The sequence below is a fragment of the Drosophila albomicans genome, chromosome 3 (genome assembly GCF_009650485.2).
Source record: "Drosophila albomicans strain 15112-1751.03 chromosome 3, ASM965048v2, whole genome shotgun sequence".
Lineage (NCBI taxonomy): Eukaryota > Metazoa > Arthropoda > Insecta > Diptera > Drosophilidae > Drosophila > Drosophila albomicans.
Window position 1 is genome coordinate 14069429 of NC_047629.2, and position 21582 is coordinate 14091010.

Below are 21582 nucleotides of genomic sequence, written 5' to 3' on the forward strand. Positions count from 1 at the left end.
CAGACAGTTTAAGTAATGAAAACCAAAGTGTAATGGCCAGAAAATAAAATTTGAATTTCATTTGAGGCTTTGGTGTGAAATGCATTCGGTGTGACCGAAATTAATAAAGCTGAGTAAGGCAAAATATAATATCAATACATTTAAAATTCAGACTACATTTTGAGTGTTCTTTTATTAACTTTCATGCTAATTCTCTACTTGAAAATGATAAAAAAAAGTACAATCTCTTTATAATTTTTAAAGTGTAGTAAATTCATAAATAAATTTCTATTTTTAGAAATTTCTTTGATAAGAAAGTTCATTTTAAAACTATCTTCTATTTATAATATAAATTATGAATTTGCAAACTTTATTAATACATTAAATTAAAATGAAAATCTTGATCTGTTTAGATGCATCGAATTCCAAATTTCTGCTGATTATCGTAATCATTGATAAGCCTAATCCGAATATGACCCAGAAATATGAAGAAACTGTATAAAGAATTAATTTTAAGAGAACTTACGCCGCACTTAATTCCCTCAAAATCTTCATAAACATACTTCTTTTATAATATAATTTGCAGCACTCTTTCGATTACTTTACTGATAATACAAATTATATAGGTCACTTCAAGTTTTGAGCTTTGAATTTCCGGTTGAGATTACATCGCATATTTTCTTATCACGAATAATTTACTTTTTAAACCGCACCAGAACTAATTTGTTAGACTATCTTCATTAGAGTTTGAGAGAAGGGTAAAAGAGGAGACATTAATAATGATGTCGGAGTCCTGTCATCAAAAATCCGTCAAACCGATTAAGCGACGACCAGAAGCCACATTCAAATACACATTAATGTCAGCTTAAAGTCTGAGACTGAAATCGAGAGACGAAGACGGAAACGGAGACAGAGACGAAGGCGAAGACGAAGACCAGTCAAAAGGCAAAAGACCAGACTCGATTTGCGAATGCGAATGTTCAATGCTTATACCTGGGCTAAGACCTGTCCCTAAAAAAAAAGTGCCAAGGAGCGAGGGATACTCTGCTCTTTATTGTCGTGTAATTAACTTTTTCCGAATCTCCGGATTTCGAATTGTTTGCACATAATTGCAATTTAATTATTTCTACATCGCAGCGTCGTCTTGTTTTTATGGATTTATGTGTGGGTCGCCAATGGCCATTAACTGCAGGTAGCCCAAACCCAAATCTGAAACCCATTTCAGGTAAATGCTCGAGTATTTTCCCAAAAACACACACACACAACTCGTGTTTTGTTTACACTGACACATTTCTCTTCCTATTTATTTTCTTTGGCATAGTTTATGGGTTTTCTCTGAGCTCTCCGTGTCCACATGTCGAAATGAGTCGAGTCGACTCGATCGTGGTGCTGTGGTCTATGCTTTTCTCACCCACAGCGGAGGGTGCAACGATTAGTTCTGCTTCTGTTTTAAGTTTGGTGGCCTGTTGACCAAAAGTGTGAAATTGACAATTCCATGCCCTGGGAAATTATGACAGATTATGCCAGCAAAACAGTTTTCCCACCTCACAGCAACAAAAAAAAAAACAAGATTTCACAGCTGCTTGGCAATTAATACACTTGTCCAACGGCGTTATTTTTTTTATTTAATCCGGAAGCTAATTTAGTTTAAATTTTGTTCGGCAAATACTGTGAGATCATTTCTATCGAAATCTACAAGTATTCCCACGCCTCGATCAATAATTCAAATGAACTGGTTCCAGATCTTGTTGTCATTCTCTCTCTGCACGCGCTTCAAATTCGATTGACATAGAAAACAAAGTTGTGTGTTAATCGCTGTTTTGCATAATCTAATAATTAAATAAGAATTTAATTCGATTATATTTGAACAGCGCTTGGATTTATTTAAGCGATTTCGGACTGATTTATTTCAAAGTGTTTTCAATTTAAGAATTAGTTTGGAATGATTTTCATTTAAATCTTAATGTTATTTATACATATGTAGTATACATAGAATAAAATGTCTAGATTAGAAAACATATCTTGATTTCAAGAACATTTAATATAGCACCCAAGTACTTATTAATAAGAAGAAAAAATCGTATAGATTTAAGACCAAAAATCTTATTATAAGATCAACAAAATATTATTATCGGTTTTTTGTACTAGAATTACCATTTTATGATTTAATTAATGAATGCAATTTTAGTTATTCATTGAGCTATTACTTTTCTTATTTTTGGTCTTAATTTGAAAATTTAACACTTTTTGTCTAATGTTCTTAGTTTTAAGAATTTGTTCTTAAAGTGATCTTATTTCAAGAACACAATTTTTATGTTCTTGATTTTAAACTTGATATTTTTTCAGTATTTTTAACAGGTTTTAAGATATTAGTGTAAAGCTTTAATACAAAAAAAAATGACATAAAATTATAGTAAAGTATTTATACTAAATTATTTATATAGTTATGATTAAATATTCAAATTCATTTGATGAACTTGACTTATTTAAGACGAATGTATAATATCCTTAAAACGAATGTTTTTTCATTTTAAAGTTGATCTTTTTTCAGTATCTTGAATAGGTTTTAAGTAAATATTAATATTTAAGATATTTGTGTAAAACTTAAATACATTAAATGAAATCAAATTATAGTAAATTATACATATTAAATTCTTTACATAGTTACGATTAAATATTCAATTTTATTTGGTGGACTTGACTTAATTATTCAAGCTCGTTTATATTATTGAGCGATAGTCGATAAAGCATATACTATATAGTAGCTAGATAGATAGATAGAGGTCTTTCAATCAATCGATTTGTTTGCACTAAATTCATTATCTTAATGAGGCATTATTAAATTATTCACGTTTAGAAATGTGCCAAGTCAAATGCGAACACGCTGTCAATATCAATGACTAATCTATGAATACTCACACACATACACACACACACACACACACACACACACACACACACACATACGTGGATACTCGTTTCTATAGAATGTGTGTGTGTGTGTGTCTTTGTACATTTTGGTTCATTGAATAAAAACTTAATCAGCATTCAATTAAATGCGCAAAGCAACAACAAAAACACAAAAAAAAAACAGAGAGAGGTGAAGGTGGAATGAGAGGGGGAAGTGGAGGGGGTCAAATAAAGCGCGTTTTCGTTCATTATGTAAATCAATTGAACGACGAGATAAAAACAAATTTCGCTGATATATCGTTCTTTAGTATTATTTTCCGATTATTTCCTTTCAAGCGACGTTCTGACGTTTGCGCTTTTTTATATAATCGCAAAAAACCATTGCGATACCCTGCAATAGCACTCTACAAAGGGTATATCAAACCTAGAGTATAACACTTAAGGTTTAAGTGCATTATTATGTTGTATTATTTTCTGTTAATTTATTTTCTAATTATAATTAAATGAATTTATTTTTAATGTAGCATACTTTCTGGAGTACAGGGTATTTTCTCGTCCAAACATTCGTTAGGTATATTGTTTGACAATAATCGTGTCAATCGAGCCTCTTTTTTGATTTGTTCATAAATGAAAACTAGCAAAGCGCTGAAATTAACAAAACGTACAACACAAGTTGACACCGTTATGTCATCAAAGTTGGGAAAAAATCACGATTTATATACGCAAAGCCAATGAAAAAATTCGAATATTTAATTAAAATAGTTACAAGAAATCACAGTTTTAATTTAAATGTGATTGAAGAAATAAATAAACAAAAATATCTAATAAAATTATTTAATATTATTCGGACTTCATGAAGAAATATTTGTAGCATTTATTATAATACTTTAAAGATTTCGTTACAAAGTCAAAGGCAGAGCAATTACTGCCTATATAGTATGTCATCATCTAGTGATAATAACATTAATGACTAATGACTGAATACTTTAAAAATAGCACCTGTTGTCTTACTTATTTAAACTCGAACCAAAAAATGCAATTAGTCATGCGAGTCACCTTGACTTGGGTAAAAGATACTCCCTAGTAATGCTCCCTGCCATAACTCTCTTTGTTTCTCGAGCACAATTTCATTTGCCCTACTGCCAATTGACGTGTCCAATAACACGAATCTGCAGAAAAGACTCGCAAAACTTGCGAAATTCTTAAAGCGCACAACGTCAGACCCCGAGCTGAGTAACACTATAAAACGTTTAATCCGAACCTGAAGAGAACTGTTGCTAGGGGTTCAATAATAATATGATGAAATCAGTGTTTCAATAACAATCTACACTATTTAATGCAACAACTTTATATTTCACGTGAAGATTTCGTATGGAAATCATTAATCACGCATTAATGAAGATTGCACTTCAGAGAACTGTTGCTAGGGGTTCTACAATACATATGTATATGTATTTAAGTGAGTGATGAAATCTCTGTGTTGAAATAACAATCCACATACTACACAGCGAGAAAGAGGGAAACTGAAATCAGGTCTAGACAATAATAACTTAATATAACAGAATTCATTAGTCACAAACCAATTAAGATTCAACCTAAGGGAACTGTTGCTAAGGGTTCTACTATAAGTGCTTAGGTGAATTAAGAGAAAAATGTGATAGGATAAGATTAATCATATGTACTTAAAAAATGTGTGTTTTTTTTTTAAAGATTTCGATAATATATGTTAATTATGAATTCATATTACAAAAAGAAATTGTATTCGTTATTTCACGAAAATAATAATTCTAATCATCTTAATTATAATAATAATAATAGTAATAATAATAATAATAATAATAATAATAATAATAATAATAATAATAATAATAATAATAATAATAATAATAATAATAATAATAATAATAATAATAATAATAATAATAATAATAATAATAATAATAATAATAATAATAATAATAATAATAATAATAATAATAATAATAATAATAATAATAATAATAATAATAATAATAATAATAATAATAATAATAATAATAATAATAATAATAATAATAATAATAATAATAATAATAATAATAATAATAATAATAATAATAATAATAATAATAATAATAATAATAATAATAATAATAATAATAATAATTTGATATGAATGAAAATCAAGACGATATTAAAGTGTGCTTCAATTCGAACATATATAGAATAGTAAAGTTGAATTCTCAAATTCGAAGCGAGCTTCGTTTTTTCTGCCAGTGTACTCGGTTAGTCGGGAGAGAGGCTCGTCCGCGAGCATGACACACATTTCTTATCAGTTTCGCCAAGTGATCTAATCGAAATGTTGCCGTTTCGCGGAGACATTTTGTCTACGCGCTCGCCGGCATGTCGGACATGGGGAGTGTAGAGTGGGCACTGTGTTCCGTACGAGAAGGGAAAGGGGAGAGGGGGCAATAATGGTTGTGGAACCACGCCATTTCGCCGTATCTCGAGTGCAGTACACGTCGCGATAAAGTGGCGACCTTGCGAAATGAGTGCTCCCCCTCTCTCTCTCGCTCTCTTTTTTGCTCCCACAATTACGCACACAGCCATGCATCCTCTGACACATAGAGGGAGCCACTGTATATGACGCATATTTGCCCTAGCACCGTTAAATATTGATTTAATATTCTTTAGCTCGACTCTTGATAACTATTTGCTTACATACGAGTGCAAGTATACATTTATACAGTTAAATATACACAACGAGAGAGAGAGAGAGGGAAAGAGAGAGAGGACGCGCAGTCAGACGATTTGTCGTCCAAGTTGTTGAAATTTGATAAGGGCTCCATTTGGTTCCATCAATTTGTCCGCCTGTATAATATAACTTGTCCGATTGCTCTAGTCAAATATTTGTTGAGCAAACTGTAAACTGCAAACTGTTGACTCAGTGATTGCATAATGCTACAACTCGTGTCACGACACGTTTTTCTAAAACATTGAGAAAACTATTTCGAATATTGTAGAATAAAGAGATCATAAGAATTATTTCTACAATTTTTGGTAAAAATAGACAAGTTATGTCTATTTTGTTTTATTATAATTATTATATGTTATTCTTTGTATTATTATATGTTTTGCTTATTCTACACGTTTTTCTGAAATACTGAGAAAACTATTTCAAATTTTGTAGAATAAAGAGATCATAAGAATTAATTCTAAAATTTTTGGTAAAAATAGACAAGTTATTATGCCTATTTTGTTTTATTATAATTAAACATACATTAATCTTTGATAGTTTACTCATTCCGAAGATTTCACGAGTTTTCCCCATCCCTAACAGCTTAAATAAAGAAGACTTGTTTTAAGCTAGCCAAATTAATTTAGTCGCAGTAGGAATTGAACACATTAACTTTGTAGCTTCTTAAATGCGGCGTTCATTTCAGTGGCAGAAACTTTTCGAAATAATGCAAAGATTATTGAGAGGATGAGGGGATGAGCCGAGGTCATGGGTCAGATATAGTATTAGGCAAATTAGATGGGTAACTTTGTAACACTTAACACAGCCAGCAGCAGGGAAAGGGAAACGCTGGAAAAACCCGAAGGGTAACTCATTGTGGAAAATTTGCGGCTCATTTGGGAAATGCTGCTGGATCAGGTAGACGACACTGATGATATGTTATGCCATACTCTATGTGTGTACTTATGTATCAGGTAGAGCGATGCAAGAAACAGCAAAGTCCACTTAAAATGCGGAAAAGGGGATGGTCGAGTGTCGAACCTCGAACCTCGAACGTTGAATGTCCAACGTCAAGGGTCGATGGAATGACAGTAAACACTTTCAGCTGATGCAATGTCATCAATTTGGAAAATCAACTTTAATGCAGACCCTTTTTGTTCAGAGTCGGGAAGAGATTGCCACTGCGACTCCGACTGGGACTGTTTGCATAAATTACGCTACGATTCGAGTACTCGAAACGGGGCATCGGATGAATACACTCACTTCATTTAGTTCGACGTACACAGTTTTCGATCGAAGTTTTTTTTTAATTGATTTAGTATGACATGACCCAATGTTCTGCATCTAGGGTTAGCTATTTTTAGTTGAATCCCCAGCCAAGCCTAGTTCCCCTTCCCCCTTACCCCTTCCCCATCTCCACATCTCATACTCCCGCTCAATCGTCAGGTTCGAGCATTGAATCAGTTGCTCTTCAATCCATGACCTTCGTTTCGCATGGCGCACACGCAATTTTAAGGGTGATTAGCGCTAGGATTGGACATAGGGCGGTGCCCAGAGTAAGCTACGGTCCCAGTTCACAGTTCCCGTTCCCGTTCCCTCTCACCCGTCGCCCGGTCGGGGAATTGAGTTGAGTGTTAAATTGATAAATTGCCCTTATTGGAAAGGAAGTTGTGAACTGTCTGTCTGCGATTGCCATGGAGACAACTGCCAGCTGGGCTCTCACTATTTTTATGATTATCACAAGAGAACACAAATCTTCCTCTATCATTTGATTATGCTGAAACTTCTGCAATAAAATACTTAAATTAATAATGAAGTTTTATTTTTATTGTTAAAGTTTCTAGAGAATTTAATATCTTTCATAAATATTGAAATTTAATTATCAAATACTTGATTTTGTTTTCATAATGTTAAAGTTTCTACAGAATTTAATATCTTGTATTAAAATGTAATTAATCAAATACTCAATTTTGTTTACATAGTGAATTTAGATAATAATTTCATAGATTGCCTCGACAAATAGCTTTCGTCTTAAACTTTAAGAATATTTTATAGTTTATATTATTTGTTCATTGAATAAAGTATTTATTATAATTCATTTTTATATTATTTAATCTTTGAGAAAAAAACTGGTTTTATATGTTTCCAAAATTTTTAGAAATCTTTTGGATGTTGATTAGCTTAGAAAATATACATATATACAACATACATATGTAATTATATTTCAATTATTATGGCAATAATATTGATGTAAAATAATTTATTTGCTAAAGAAATATGCTCTATATCGTTGGCGGCATATTTCTTCATATTATTGAGTCAACTTTGCTGATGAAGTTTTGCTGATTGATTTTGATTGCTTATCATACTTATAGATTGCAGACAAAGAGATATAATAATGCCATAAAAGTAAAGTTGAATCAGCGTGACAATTTCACAAGATCTAACAAAATGGATGTTGCTCTCTCGCTCTATTCCATTGTTGCAGGTGTGCGCCATTTTGAAGAGGCAAACGAAAAGAAGGCGCACCAACAACAACATTTGCATTCTCATTTCGCCTAATTTTCGATGGCACAAATCTTACAGCTGTCGTTGGAGCGAAGCGAAGAGTGGGCGGAAGCAGTGGGATAGGGAGAAAGAAATAGTAGCCTTTTTGCAAGGCACATGTACGTGATCCACTGATGTACATATGAGTGTATGTATTGTACGTGTGCGTGTGCTTGTGTGAGCTTGTGTGTAGCTGCAGTGGTCCACAGTAAATCGGACGATGGGGTGAAAAGGAGAAATACGAGTGGCTGCAATGTGTGTGTTTGGGGGGACAGGCGCAGGTACTCACGTATGTCCAGTAATTTCATCATTGCTACGTTTTCTCCAATTTCATGAAACTTTACATAGCCAAAAAGAAAAAAAAGCAAAAGAGCGAGAGAGAGAGCAAACTCGTTGCCAAGCAGAAAATGAACTATTGATGGAAAAAAAAGTTGACGGGCGAATGCAACACAAACAAAATGTACAGAGAAGTGACGCTGTGCGTGCGAGAGAGAAAGAGAAGGCTACGTGTACATGCAAGTCACTCTGTTAATGTGTGTGTGTGTGTGCAGAATAAAACAGATGATTGCCCATAAGCAAAGCAACAACAATAGCAACAAGACAAGCTCTAAAGCTGGAAACAGCGATGCCGGCAGCGACAGCGACTGCGGCAGAGGCCGGCCGGGCCCCACTCGGACTTGGCTTTTGGCTCTCTTGCGCTGCCAGCGAAGACATAAAAAAATAAATAAATAAATAAGCGAGCTGAAAAGAAAGAAAGAAAACAAGCAAACATCAACAGCCGCAGCGACAGCAACAAACACACACACACACACCTAGATATATACATATACATGCAGTATATACGTATGTATGTATGTACATGTGTGGAAAAACAGATGAGAGAGCGACGTTGCCGCTGTACAACTCGTTTGCAGGCGGCTCAGCAAGCAAAGTAAGTGAAAAACGGCAACAATGTGCAGGCAATAAGAAAACAGCAACAACAAACAGCCGCAGCAGCAGCAGCGCAGCAACAAAACCTTAGGCAAATTACATATATACATACATACATATGCACATACATACACCCATACATTTGGGGGGCGCGTTGACTGCGAGAAACGAGTTGGAAAATCAAGATACTGACTGCCTGCCTGCCGATGGAGCAGCAGCAGCAGCGACGTCGACAGAGCTGCAGCGCCCATAAAAACGTTGAACGGCCACGGCTGACTTTGTGTATACAGCATTGCATATATAACAAACACACATACATACATACATACATGCATACTATATATGAGCAGTATATGCCGGGTTTGGGTAAGGGGGGGAACCTGCTGTGCGCCAGAAAAACAGATGATGAGCGAAACAGCTGCAAAGTCAAATGCTGTCAGAGCGAGAACGGCAATTGAGAGAGAGAGCAAAGGCTCAACATTTGAGTTCAATCAGCTGTGTTGCTGCTCTTCGCACTCATAGGTCAACAGCTGTGAGTCAAAGAGCAAGTACATAAAATTACACTCAAAGAGAACCAAATGAAGAGAGTCGTCAGCTCTTGAGTGCAAAAGGGTGCACTGAAGAGCAATTGAGTGTGAAGTGAGTTGAGTCCAAAAAAAAAGAAGAGAAATGTGTTTACTTCAGTTGCTGTTCTCATAATATACTACTTAGATGTATAGATATAAAGAAATGCATATTTATTTATGCTAATTCAAAGCACAAAACTTTTACGCAAAATTGTGTGAAAAAGTTGGCAAAGTACTTTGCATATTGAGCATAAATCAATTATGCATCCGCAAGATACTTTGCCACAGTTGAGAAAGCCAAAGAGAGAGAGATACAGAGGGAGAGCAAATAAATATATGTACGCATATTATAATAATAATTTCATCTAATTTTAAGCATTTCCTCGACCAAAACAAGTAAAGCATCAACACACTTTTCCGCAACAACAAATCACACACACGCACACAAACACTCTGCGAACTCTGTGTATCTGACGGATACATTTGCTGCTCTGCCTCACGTTTCGAAACTGTTGGCCGCTAGATGGCGCCACGCGTATCGTTTTTGAACGCTCACTGAAAATTCTTCACGCATTTATTCGCTTTTCCACTTCCTATCGCAATGCGTTGATATCAGTTATTGTTATTTATTTTCTTTTTTTCATTTTTATCTATAATTGATGAATCAATTGCTTTCAATTGTGATTTGCTTATCGAGCGATCCGAGCGATAAGCATTATTTATCATATCTTTGCACTTATTTCAATTTCAGAATACGAAAGTGCTTATTAGCCCATTAAAGACTCATCTAAAAGTAGAATTCACAGAAATCGGACGTTATATTTTATAGATCTGCATAGATACATTTTCTTTTCTTTTTTTTTTTGTTTCCAAGAACACTTCCACTTTTATCACTTTCTTGGCATGATTTTTTGCACCTATAAAACGGGGGGAAAACAAAAAAAGATGTGATTTTCTTTTAGGTTTTTCCATTTTTCAAACATAAAAACGTGCGTTTTCTTCTGTGTAATTAAAGCAAAGAAAAATGCTGAAAACTGAAACACTTTTTCCCTCGAATTTTTATTTTGCGGTATTTATTTAAGATGAGTTAGGATATTTGTTACTCGCTAAAAGTTTTATAGTCCGATTTTATAGGAATTTCAAATTTAGCAGAATTCGAGCATTAAATGTTGCTATGCGTTGTTTTTTTTTTTTTTTTTTCGAAGGTATATTTTCATTATTCATCTTGCGCTGATTAGAACTGAATGATTTTTGTGATTTGTTGTGCACCTTGCTCCCCTATATAATCATATATAGAATAATCCCATTCTAAATCTGCCGCGTCATAGATTGTGAAATCGCTGGCTGCGATTTGCATCATCAAAAGTTGATCAAAATAAAAAATGTCTCTCTCGAAAATACATAGAAGAGAATTTCACAAGCAAACAGGTTCAGATACATTTCAATCTTTCGCATTCAATCTACGAGATGCATTCAATTCAATTGAAAATTAAAAAAGGAAAGGACCCAAAGCATGAGTTCACGATATGAATACATAAAATAATTCAAACAAATCAAAGATGATAACAAAAGGCGTCGAAACTCGCAGACCCAAGAAATACAAAAAAAATATATATATATGTTGAGTCTCTGACAGAGAAATAATTTTATGTCGAAGGATGATGAAATTCAAGAAGAAGAGTTATAGATAACTCTTTGAAGAGGAAATTTCTTTCTACTCTTATGAAATAGAAATATTCGCATTAAGAAATATATTAAATCTTCAAGTTTGAATAATACTATATACATACATACATAGTACTTATATAACAAAAAGTTGAAATATTTATCCATGAAAGGCTGATGAAATGAAATATTATGAAATATTGTTTTATAATAATGAAGAGAAAGCGAGACTTATTCTAAAATTTTAACGGTTAGAAATGGAAATTGAAATTTGAATTCAGTTAAATACTTTATAGATAATGTTTAGATTTTGTAGGGAGTTCAAAAGAATTTATTTTTACATTATTGAAAATTTCACAGTATTATTATCAATACAGTTTATGTTTAACAAATATTTTATTTATTTTTATGTTTACTTTAAGAATACAAAAGAACATAAATATTATTGTGATTTTATAGTTTCCATAGAAATTTCACGCTATCATGAAATCTCAGAATTCCGATTGAATTTTAAATTCATTTTCAATCATAGATCAAAGATTACAAACGAGATTACAGAGAGAGAGAGAGAGATAGAGAGATATATACATATATAGAGAGAGGAAAGCAAAGTGCACGCAGATTTTCATCTTTTGCGGGATCTCGAGGGTAATTGTAGTGAAATTAAGCGACAAACGTGTGGCTAGAAAGAAGCAGTAGCAAAGAGAATGGGGAATCAGATGGAGAAGAGTAGTAGGGGAAGTGAATGTGGAAGGGGGAAGCGTACTCGACTTTGCTACTTGCCACTTGCTGCTTGTTGCAAGTTGCAACTTGATATGCCATTAGCAACACATTGTGAACGTGCAGAGAACGAAATCATAAGAAGACGCAGAGCCACAAGGAGTCAAAGAGTGAGCGAGAGGGGAGAGAAGGAAGAGAGACGTGGATGGAGATGGAGACGTAGGCAGCCCATTTGGCCACTGGGCTTCGATTTTCGAAGTTGTTGCAAACTGCAGTGGAAAATTTCAATTTTGACATGGTGCGTTCTCCTGGGGCAACAACAACAGAAACAACAGCAACATCAGCAACAGAAGTGGCAGCAGCGCAGTGACTGCGGGCAGCGCGGTAATGTGGAACGAAACGACGACGTCGACGTCTGCACAACAGGAGGGTGTGAAGTGGTCTGTATGCCTGTTTATATGTTCGTATATGTGTGTGTCTGTGGCGTACGTGTGGCGTGCATTGCATCGCCTTCCTTGCAAGGCAGAGAGCGCGCGAGAGAGAGAGAATTTTCATCATCCTTTTTGGCCTGTTTGACTGTCGTTTGTCTGGTCTGTCGCTGCCTGCGCCGCCGGCAGCAGCGAAACATGCTCAACCGGCACAAAAGTCACGTATGCATGCAGGCACACACTCACACGCACACACACTGACGCACGCACACAGAGAGTTACTTGAGAGACGGCGTCGACAACGACAACGACAATGCCGGGCCAGTTGTAGGTGCGCATGAACGAGCGAGCAAGTTGAAGAGAGCCCGGTTGAGTGAAACAGCTGACAACGGAAGAGAGTGAGCGAGAGCGACTGCGACTGCGACAGCGACGTTGTAAAACGCAGCCAACTTACATCAGCCGTTTTGTCAGTGCTTCTTTCCTACCTGCAGCAACACCACCAACAACTACAACAACAGCAGCGCACCCACATACACACACACACGCACACACAGGCTATATACCTATTGAGCACATATACATACGTTATATGCGGTCTCTTTGCGGAGAGCACAGCCGCTAATTGCTCAGCAAATAACTCGCTCTCTCACTCACTCACTGGCAGCGACACACCACCAACGGCAAGCAAGCAGGCAGGCAAACAGCAAGAAAGAGAGCAAGAGCAGCAGCAGCGCTGCCGCAGCAAGCTGAGCACAGCCGGCCAGCCTATAAATAGTCGGTGCAGAGGGCAGCTCTTCATAGTAGCTTCGAAACATTGCTGAGGTAAACATAACACACATAAGAAACGGCAAAGCAGCAAAGCAAAAATAAAAAAGAAAGCAAAATTTTTAGCGTGTGTGTTACAAACATTTTCAAACTGTTGGACGATTTTTAAAAACTACAAAAAAAAATCAATGTATTGTTTCGAAAAGAATTCTATATAAGAACAAGAACACAATAATGTACTTGTAAAATTGTAAATGAGAAAAATTTAATAATTTTGTGAAAATTATTAAAACTTAATAATATAATAATTGCCATCAAACAAATGCAACGGACCAACGCCATTTAAGTGATAAACCACAAAAACAACCAACAACAACAACAACAAAAGTGCTGTGATTTCCAACTATAAAATAACAACAACAACAAATGTTAATTTAACAACAAGCTAAACAACAACAAATTTGAAGCAATCATCAAGCAGCAACAAACAACAAGAAAAAAAACCAGCAAATTGTGATAAATTTATAATTAAATGCAAACGAGCAAACACTATTAATTAATTTGTTAAAAAAAACAACAAGCATAAAATAAAAAAGTGATACAACAAGAACAGCAGCTACAAAAAGTAGAAGCGAAAAACATTTTCACGATACCCAGCGAGAAAATCAAAAGTCTAATGAAAATGGAAGTACTCGCTATGCAATCCAACTACGGTGGTGTCCTGGGATCCAACAAATCTAGAGGTAAGTTTCACAAGACAAAACTAAAAAAAAAAAAATTCAAAAATAAAGTGTTCAAAAAATTTGATTGAATTTCAATTTGCCAAGTTTTTTTCAAAAAGTGTGCGACATTCGGTAAATTTCAATAATTTTACAAAACAAATTTCAAATTCGGTAAATTTCAATAATTTTACGAAGCAAATTTCAAATTGAAATTCATTCAACACAAAAAAAAAGTCACGTAGCCGCAACAAGCAAGAAAAATAAAAAAAAAAAGATTTTTCGTTTTCTTTTCTGCTTGTTGCTTTTGCTTGTTCGCTTTTTAATCTCGTTCGCTCGTCTGTTGCCAAGCGGCGCATAAACTTAACAACACTTTATCGTCGTCATGTTGATTAGAGGCTTCGTTCACTTATCAAATCTCTTTTTTGCTATTTGCTTTCGTTACGCTATTTAGATTGGACCAGCACATTGACACCGCCCACGTCCGCCAAGGTGGCCAAGAAGGTCGCAGCCGTCGCTGCCTCCAGCAGCCAGAACAGTATTAAGCAGCACTCGGCATCGAAGAAAACCAAATCGAACAACAGCCAACAACAACACACACAGCAGCAACAGCAGCAGCGTCAGCAGCAGCAGCGACGTCACGACGAAGATGAAGATGAAGAAGAGATGACGCTGCGCAGCGACGTCGACGCGGCTGCAGTGAATGCGCTGTCGTTGGGTCTGCTCGACAAGTTGCGCGAGGCGAAAGCACGTCACTTGACATGCACCGAAGTGTCGCTACCCTGTGATCTCACGCCCAGCATTGCGGCGGAAATAATTCGTGTGTCGGAGAAGGAACCATGCGGTATTCGTGGCTGCACCATTTACATTGAGTTCGAGGATGAGCCACAAAATTCGCGTCGCATCGCTTCGTTGAAAGTCGATCCCGAGATGGTGTCCACATTCGAGGTGTATTTGACGCTGCGACAGGATCATCGCGGCTGGACGGCGCTGTTGCCACAATTCATGAAGAGCTTGGCACGCACCATCACCATCAGTCCCGAGTATACGATCACCAAGCACAAACTGTATTCGCCTGATGGTTTGGGCGCTAGACGCAGCTATAGCTTTGGCTCCAGCTCCAGCTCCAGTTCCAGTTCGAGCCATAGCCAGGCGATTGCTACGCCAACGATATAAAAAGTTAACGAAACAATCGATCGAGTTAACGCAACAATCGATTCATCGAGTTTAAAAGTTAACGCAACAAATCGATTGAGAACGAGAGACGGAGAGAGAGAGAGAGAGAGTAAGATATAAAGCGAGCCCAGCGAGTGCGAATTTGAAAACGCGCCCCCAACACCGCCCAACACCCCCTGTGATGTCGAGAGCAGTAGTTTGTTGCGAGAGCGCAACGCGACGACGAAGCAAGTATTCGAAGCCACCCCACCTACACACACACACACACACACATATATATACACATACATTAACTCACACTCATACTAATACAGTTGGAAGTTTTTTGTAATTGTGACTCTCACCACCATTTTACTTAGATGCGTAGTAGATGCTATAACAACAACAACAACAGCAAAAACAAATAACTAGTGTTTTAAGTTGTTTCTCCTTTTTCAACAAAACAAAACAAAATACAAAAAAATGAAAACATGAAATTCAAAGACGGCAACCCGCAAGCCAAAGGCAGCAGCAAATTAGCAATAACAGTAAATGGTCAGCAAACCCAAAAACAAAAAACGAAAAACAAAAAAAAATACCCCTTGCTGCCATCAAAAGATATAAAGCTTAAAAACGCTGCCGAGGCCGCTGCGAGGGTTGCTCAGTCGACAACTCATGAATATGTGATACTGTTTAAGATGCTAAGAGTTTTTTGCGTGTGCTCGCCACCCAAAAAACAAATGATATAATACACACACACACACACACACACACTAATACACCAATACACAAACACTTACACACAGCAAATAGAAAAGGAAAACAAAACTAAATGTGAACAGATTTTTATAAATTATAGTAATAGAAAACAACCAACAAAACAAACAAACAACTTGATCTTGATAAATTTAAAATTTAAATGTACGTTTAATGTGTAGAACGAGCAGATATAAGATATAAAACGAAAGGAGGCGAAAGCGACAAAACGATAATAGGTAGGAAAGAGAAGAAGACGATGATGACGAAGACGAAGACGATGAAGAGAACGCTCCAATTTTAGTTAGACGCAGCTTGCTGCATTAAAAATTTTTTAAATTATTAATTAATCTTAATTAAAACCAACAAATTTTAGGATTTTAACAAATTTTTATATATTATTAAATGTATAGCGCCTACTACAACAACAAAAACAAACAACAACAACAAATACAAAACAAACAAAAACATCATTAAAATTACAAGAAAAAACAAAAAAATTAATTAATAATTAATAATTGCTTAAATGTTAAGGCAAAAAGAATATCTCAGTAAATGTGAAAGCGTAAAAAATTTGTAAAATTTTTTTTTGTCTGTGTAAAACTCCAATTGCGATACAAAAACAAATAAAGATTAAAATTAAACAAAAAAACAAAAAACAAAAAACGAAACGAAAAACAATTTAACTGTAGCTGCAAGAAAAACAAAATTAAGAATAACAATTAAAGCAACAACTAAAATGCAATGCGATATAATTTTAAATAAAACAAAATTACATTTAAAGTAACAAGGAAAACTTAATGTTCTCACACATACAAAATACATTACATACACACTTACATACACACACACACACACAAAAGTATCAATACCAGCTAAAAGTATCTTAACTTAAAAAATCGAAAATTATTTATTACCAACACACATACACAAAAACACAAAACGATCGATAAAACAAAAAAACATGTATTAATTTTTTTTATATTATTACGAAAACAACCACATATTGTATTAATGTTAAGTTTTTTATTGTGTAATTTAAAAAACCAACACAAAATTTGTGAGAAATTTGTAACCAAAATGTAAGCAAAACAAAAAAAAAACAACATACACACAAAAGAAACAAAAAAACAAAAGGCAAAAAAACAATACAACAAAAAGAGAAGGAAGAAGAGAAGAAGAAAAAAAATTACAAACAAAATAAAAGCATATAATTTTTCCTGCGCTAGCGGAAAATAATTGTGGAAAAAAAATTAAAACAAAACTGCTTTCTTTTTTAATGTCAAGCGAGTCTTGTGAGGGGAGGGAGAGGAAATTGGAAATGGGGAAGGTGAAGGGGAAGGGGTAACCGCTTGGTAGCGGGTGCTTGCAGCTTGCAACTTTCTTTTGCAGTCAAGTGAAGTGCGGCAACAACGCCAACGACAACAGCAACAACAGCAAATGCAACTGCCACGATCTGTGGCAAACAATTGAAGGCAACCAGTTTTGCCATTTGCTAGCCCGGTTTTCAGCAAGTGGTCAAAGCGGGGGTGAACCAAGAGAGGGGGAGAGCACTATGAACTTGGCTGAAAAGCGGCAACAGCGCAATCTTACCAACTGGCAGAGGTAAAAGCTAAACAAAAGTGTGAACCATATCAACAGATGCGGCTCACTAAGCAAAACAAATGTTTCAGCTCTGCTGTTGTTTCCCAAGCCTTAAGCTTTTTATCTGAGCCACAATCATAAAATAAAGCATAAATATGCGTGTTGTTTTTTTATTTTTTTGGTAGGAAATTAAGACAGAGAATATCAACACATTAACAAAACTTGGCAATAAATTTCAATAGTTAACTCGGGAAATTATGCATAATTACTTTGACATTCTGCTTTATTTTATGTGGTTTAATATATTAAGCTGTGAAGACCATCTAGTTTAATAGTACGATAAAGAATATCATGACATGCTAGAAACTTTAAAACATTATAAAATCAATTTATTGTGTTGCAAAATAAACGAAGTTTCAAGCAATGAACATAAATTAAAATGGTTTGATTTATTTAAAATTTATTTTTTTTAAGTTTTCACTATTTAGATTGACTTTTTTTTAAATAATTCAGATAAAAATCAGATAATATTGCGTTTCCAGTAATCTGAATTTGAACTAATATAACTATAATAAACTTCGCAATCTTTCAAAAATAATTCATTTATGTTGCCTAGCTTTATCCATATATTATATGTAAATATATCAATATTTCTGATTACTCATCGAATTTCTTATATGCTTTCCGGCATTATTATTATATTGCACTGAAAAATTCTCACGTCATAAAAAACGTGAATTAAATCACTTTTGTGCCACGTCACAAAAATGTGTGCTTGTTTTTCGAGCATTTTTAATTTTAATTACTTATTTGTTTTTTGAACTTTTCCCCCCAATGTTTTTGTGCGCTTCGTGACGCGTCGCGGCGCCACTTGGAGGCGGAAGCGAAAGGGTGGAAGGTGGAGGAAGGAGAGCCATATTATTTTGCTGACGCGCCTGACGCTCTTAATTTCCTTGACTGTTTGTAATTTATAGTTGTTTTTATAAATATATTTCGTCGATTCCTATGGCTTGTCTATGGAGACACGTTGCGCTGCTTATGCGACACACACGCGTTCTAAAAACTATTTTTGCCAGTTGGCATACCCTGCAATGCCTGAACAACTGCTTAGGGTATTCTATTAGTTCAGCAGTCGTTTCTTTAATATTCAATTTCGATTAATATTAATGTACCTCTTTATATTAGAGAGCAAACTTTGCTCGTGCCGTATTCTAGCATTCAAAATAGTAAAAACTATATTTACAGGGTATGTTATGATTAGTCAATGTCTTTGTACTAACTTATATTTTATAATCAACCCAGAAAAACAAGTTTCTTTGCACTAAAAACATCCTATTCTTATTTCGGGATAACTAGTAAACAAGTTCAAGTAAATATCTTTTGCTATTTCTATCATTTCAGTTCCCATATACAGGGTATCTTGGCCTTGTTTGGGTTGAGGTATGCCCTATTTTAGTTTCTGGCAGCTGTATCAAGTCTTAAGCACACAACTGTTTGGTATTTCCCGATATGGCGCAGAGCAAAGGAGAAGCAGCCACCAGAAGTCGACAATATTTGCAAAATTATTTAATCCGAAGTTTCCATATGAAATATAAACAAACAACAAATAAAATGAAGTGAAATGAAATGGAATGTATGTGTCATTTATAAAATACGGAATTTCCATTTGGCAATTGGCAAATATTTAGTCAAGTTCTCGTGGTTTTTATTTAGAATCGGATCGCCCACCTTCTAACTATTCCGACTTTCATATTTCATACTATTTGCATTCCCCACACTTGTCTGACAATTTATTTAAGTTTTTCAGTTGGTTCTTTTGTTTTTGGGTATTTTCCAGATTCTGAAAGAATTCGATGGATTGTTCAGATCACGACACGTGTCGCTAAAAATTGCGGAAGAATTTTACGACTTGTGCGATAAAATCCACACACGCAAAAAAAAAAACATGAAAAAGAAAACATTAGAAATTGAAAAAGCAACATAAACGAAATGCTGCTAATCCTTAAGATATTGTACAAACAGTAAACAGTTTCATTTTTTTTTGTGGCAAACCCAAAAAAAAAGCAACAACCTTATCAATACGACTATCATATCTATCAGTAATTTTTTTGGGGGGTAAACATTTAATATTTAGACAAGCACTTGAGTGTGTACATAGAAATTGCTGATAGCTGTGCTCTCTTTTTATTACAACCATAATTATTGCCCAAAAAAAAAGAAAAAAACATGATACTGTTTACCCATTAGTAAGATACCCCGCAAATAATATTTCAATACTGTGGGCTGCAGTAATTTGTCGAATGGTTTGTCAAGTTTCTCTGACCTTCACAGGACCTTTTCGCCCATTGTCCTTTTGTCTTTGCATTCTTTGTGACTGGCAACCACAAGAGATCATTCCATAAATTCTTATAGAACTTACGAGATATGAACCCCCAGTCAGAGCCTCACTCACCTTTTCCCTTTTGCAACCAAAATTTAAAGAGCCTTTTTCTAACATTTTTTTTTCGCTTGTGTGTCTATCTATAAGATACAATCGTATAGATATTTACACTCATATGTGTGTACCTCTTGCTGTCATTGTATTTATTGTTCTCGTTGTTTCTTGTCGCTGTTCTGTGAGTTTTGTTTGTCAACTTGTCGTATCTTTTTTGTCTCTGACTCAATTGCTGGTATCGCTTAGATTTGCCCATTTCGAAAAAAAAACACAAAAATTAAAACAAAAACTGATAAGCGAACAGTTCTTGAGCAAGCTACACTGAGAGAAATGTGTACAATTAGGATTTTTATTACCAAAATTTATTTTTATTGGCATTTGAATTGAATATAAAACTAAAATAGTGGATTCCCAATTAATTCTAATACAAATTGTTTTTACGATTTATAATCAATTGAATTAAATTAATTTTTGTATACTGCTTAAAATCTTATTGGTCAAATAAGATGAATTTAATAATTTTGTACTTAACACAACATATTATTTAATTTACTAAAACATTTTGCGTCTTATAGAATGATTATTTGTATATTTCATGTTCTTAATTTTTTAAATGTATCGCAAATAATATTTAATTAATAAGTTGATCTTTGGTAATTTTATACTTCAAATTATTCTTTAATAAAACCAAAACTTCATTGTTAAAAAATGGCAAAAATATTATTTAACAAATAAGATGATCTTAAGAAATTCTAATTATAACTGAGCTGAGAACTGTAAGTGAAAGTTAATTTTTTAAAGTGCTGAATATATCATTAAGGAAAGTTCTAATCTTAATTGATCTTCTATATATAAGTGTGTTAATATACATTACTTCGTTTATTTTTATATAAATATTTTTTAGCATATATTCTTAAGAGAAATAGTTATGTTCAAATGGTATGTCAAATTTCTCTCAGTGTATCGCTTGCTATTTATACGTGTGCATCTCTCTCTGTGTGTGTGTGTGTGTGCTGTAGTTGTTGCCAACTGTGCTGTGGCTGTGACAACAATGACGACTGTTGCCGAGGCAGGAAAGCGGAAATGCGAACTGGGCGAAGAGAGCAACAACAAAAACAACAGCAACACCAACAACAACAACAACAATAAAAGTCAACAGTAATTGTAGCGTTCCAAGGTTTTCACAATGTGAATGATATGTGTTGGCTTGTATGTGTGTGTTTGTGTGTTTATACCTGGGCTAGCAACAATGCGACGACAACTTTTCATTGCAATAACAAAAGAAGCAGCAACAACACTAATGAACAGCGAAGGTTTCATAAGTCGCAGCAGCAGCAACAACACCAACAACAATGAAGTACTTAAAGCAACAACAACAACAACAACAGCAAAGGCAATAAAAGAAAACGACAGCAAACCAATTGTGAGTCATTTGCCAGCTCCTCTTTAAGCGAGCGTTCTGCCTCTCTCTCTCTTTCTCTCTCTCCTTCACACGCAGTCAAGTCGTTCTCTCATCTGCATATGTCGGACTGCATAGTACTGTGTTGTTGTCATTGTTGTCAGCTTTGAATGAACTACAACAACAAGCACAAAAACAGCAATAGCAACAGCAACAATTAGACACATGTGCAAAATTTTGAGCATTGAAACAAAAGATAAAACAAGACAACAGCAAAAAATCAAGTGTAGCAGTGAAGAAGAAGTGAAT

General features: G+C 34.8%; 2 protein-coding genes and 1 long non-coding RNA gene across 3 annotated transcripts in view; all 3 read left to right on the forward strand.

Moving 5' to 3' along the window:
- Positions 1–21582, forward strand: part of LOC117567102 (ficolin-1-like) — a 66626-nt gene that overhangs the window by 19327 nt on the left and 25717 nt on the right. The window lies entirely within an intron of this gene.
- Positions 708–1548, forward strand: LOC117567107 (uncharacterized). Its single transcript, XR_004572043.2, has 3 exons — positions 708–1040; positions 1117–1204; positions 1301–1548. It is a non-coding gene; the product is annotated as an uncharacterized LOC117567107 (long non-coding RNA).
- Positions 13263–16964, forward strand: LOC117567105 (protein scylla). The gene is made up of 2 exons (XM_034246886.2): positions 13263–13969; positions 14400–16964. The coding sequence occupies exons 1-2, from the start codon at positions 13903–13905 to the stop codon at positions 15119–15121; spliced, it is 789 nt and encodes a 262-aa protein (XP_034102777.1). The 5' UTR covers positions 13263–13902; the 3' UTR covers positions 15122–16964.